The 571-nt window shown below is 37.3% G+C and overlaps 1 protein-coding gene across 1 annotated transcript; it reads left to right on the top strand.

Annotated features, from left to right (window-relative positions):
• On the top strand, positions 1 to 571 carry COX8 (Cytochrome c oxidase subunit 8). The gene is made up of 2 exons (XM_073979861.1): positions 1 to 185; positions 347 to 571. The coding sequence occupies exons 1-2, from the start codon at positions 75 to 77 to the stop codon at positions 440 to 442; spliced, it is 207 nt and encodes a 68-aa protein (XP_073835962.1). The 5' UTR covers positions 1 to 74; the 3' UTR covers positions 443 to 571.

The raw sequence follows: 571 nt of genomic DNA, 5'->3' as shown, positions 1-571 counted from the left end.
AATCGTGGTATAGCAAATTAATTCGTCTTGTCGGTTAGCTCTTACCAAGGAATTCTCTGCGCTACTCCTCCAAAATGTTCCAAAAATCTGCTGCTGTTCTCTTGGCTCCTGCCATCCGCAATGCCATGCAACGTCGTTGCCAATCGGTGATTTCATCCCCACCAACCCAAAAAGTTTCCTCTGCTGTAAGTTTTGAATTTTTTTTCGCTGAAACAAAAATACAAGAAGATCGATGATGAAAAGTTAGAGGTTACGTAAACACACAACTCGTAACTTTTTGTTGCTTGTGATTTTCTTGTAACAGTAGAAAGGATAAATATTAACATTCTATTTTTTTGAATTGTAGGAGAAACTTGTCCTTGGCGGTGGCATGTGTGCAGCAACTTTGGTCATTCCTGCCTGGGTTTTGTATCACATCCGTGAATACCGTGGCTTGAAGTAAATTCCCCCACTTTGCAGTTGAAGAAAAGCTTTATTATTTAGTTAAAAAATATGTGTTAAGATAGTAAAGTTGGAGTGAATATTTTGATTGGTAACGAAAATAAAAAGTACTTTCCAGTCAAAAAAGTAA

Source organism: Musca autumnalis, unplaced genomic scaffold (assembly GCF_047663935.1).
Source record: "Musca autumnalis isolate F117 unplaced genomic scaffold, ASM4766393v1 scaffold_4, whole genome shotgun sequence".
Classification (NCBI taxonomy): domain Eukaryota; kingdom Metazoa; phylum Arthropoda; class Insecta; order Diptera; family Muscidae; genus Musca; species Musca autumnalis.
This window is presented reverse-complemented; position numbering and strand designations above follow the sequence as displayed.

What these genes read in the sequence shown, in the direction of transcription:
- COX8 (XM_073979861.1), top strand. Translation starts at nt 75, where the DNA reads ATGTTCCAAAAATCTGCTGCTGTTCTCTTGGCTCCTGCCATCCGCAAT. An exon ending in CCCAAAAAGTTTCCTCTGCT is followed by an intron (nt 186 to 346) that starts GTAAGTTTTGAA and finishes TTTGAATTGTAG; the next exon opens with GAGAAACTTGTCCTTGGCGG.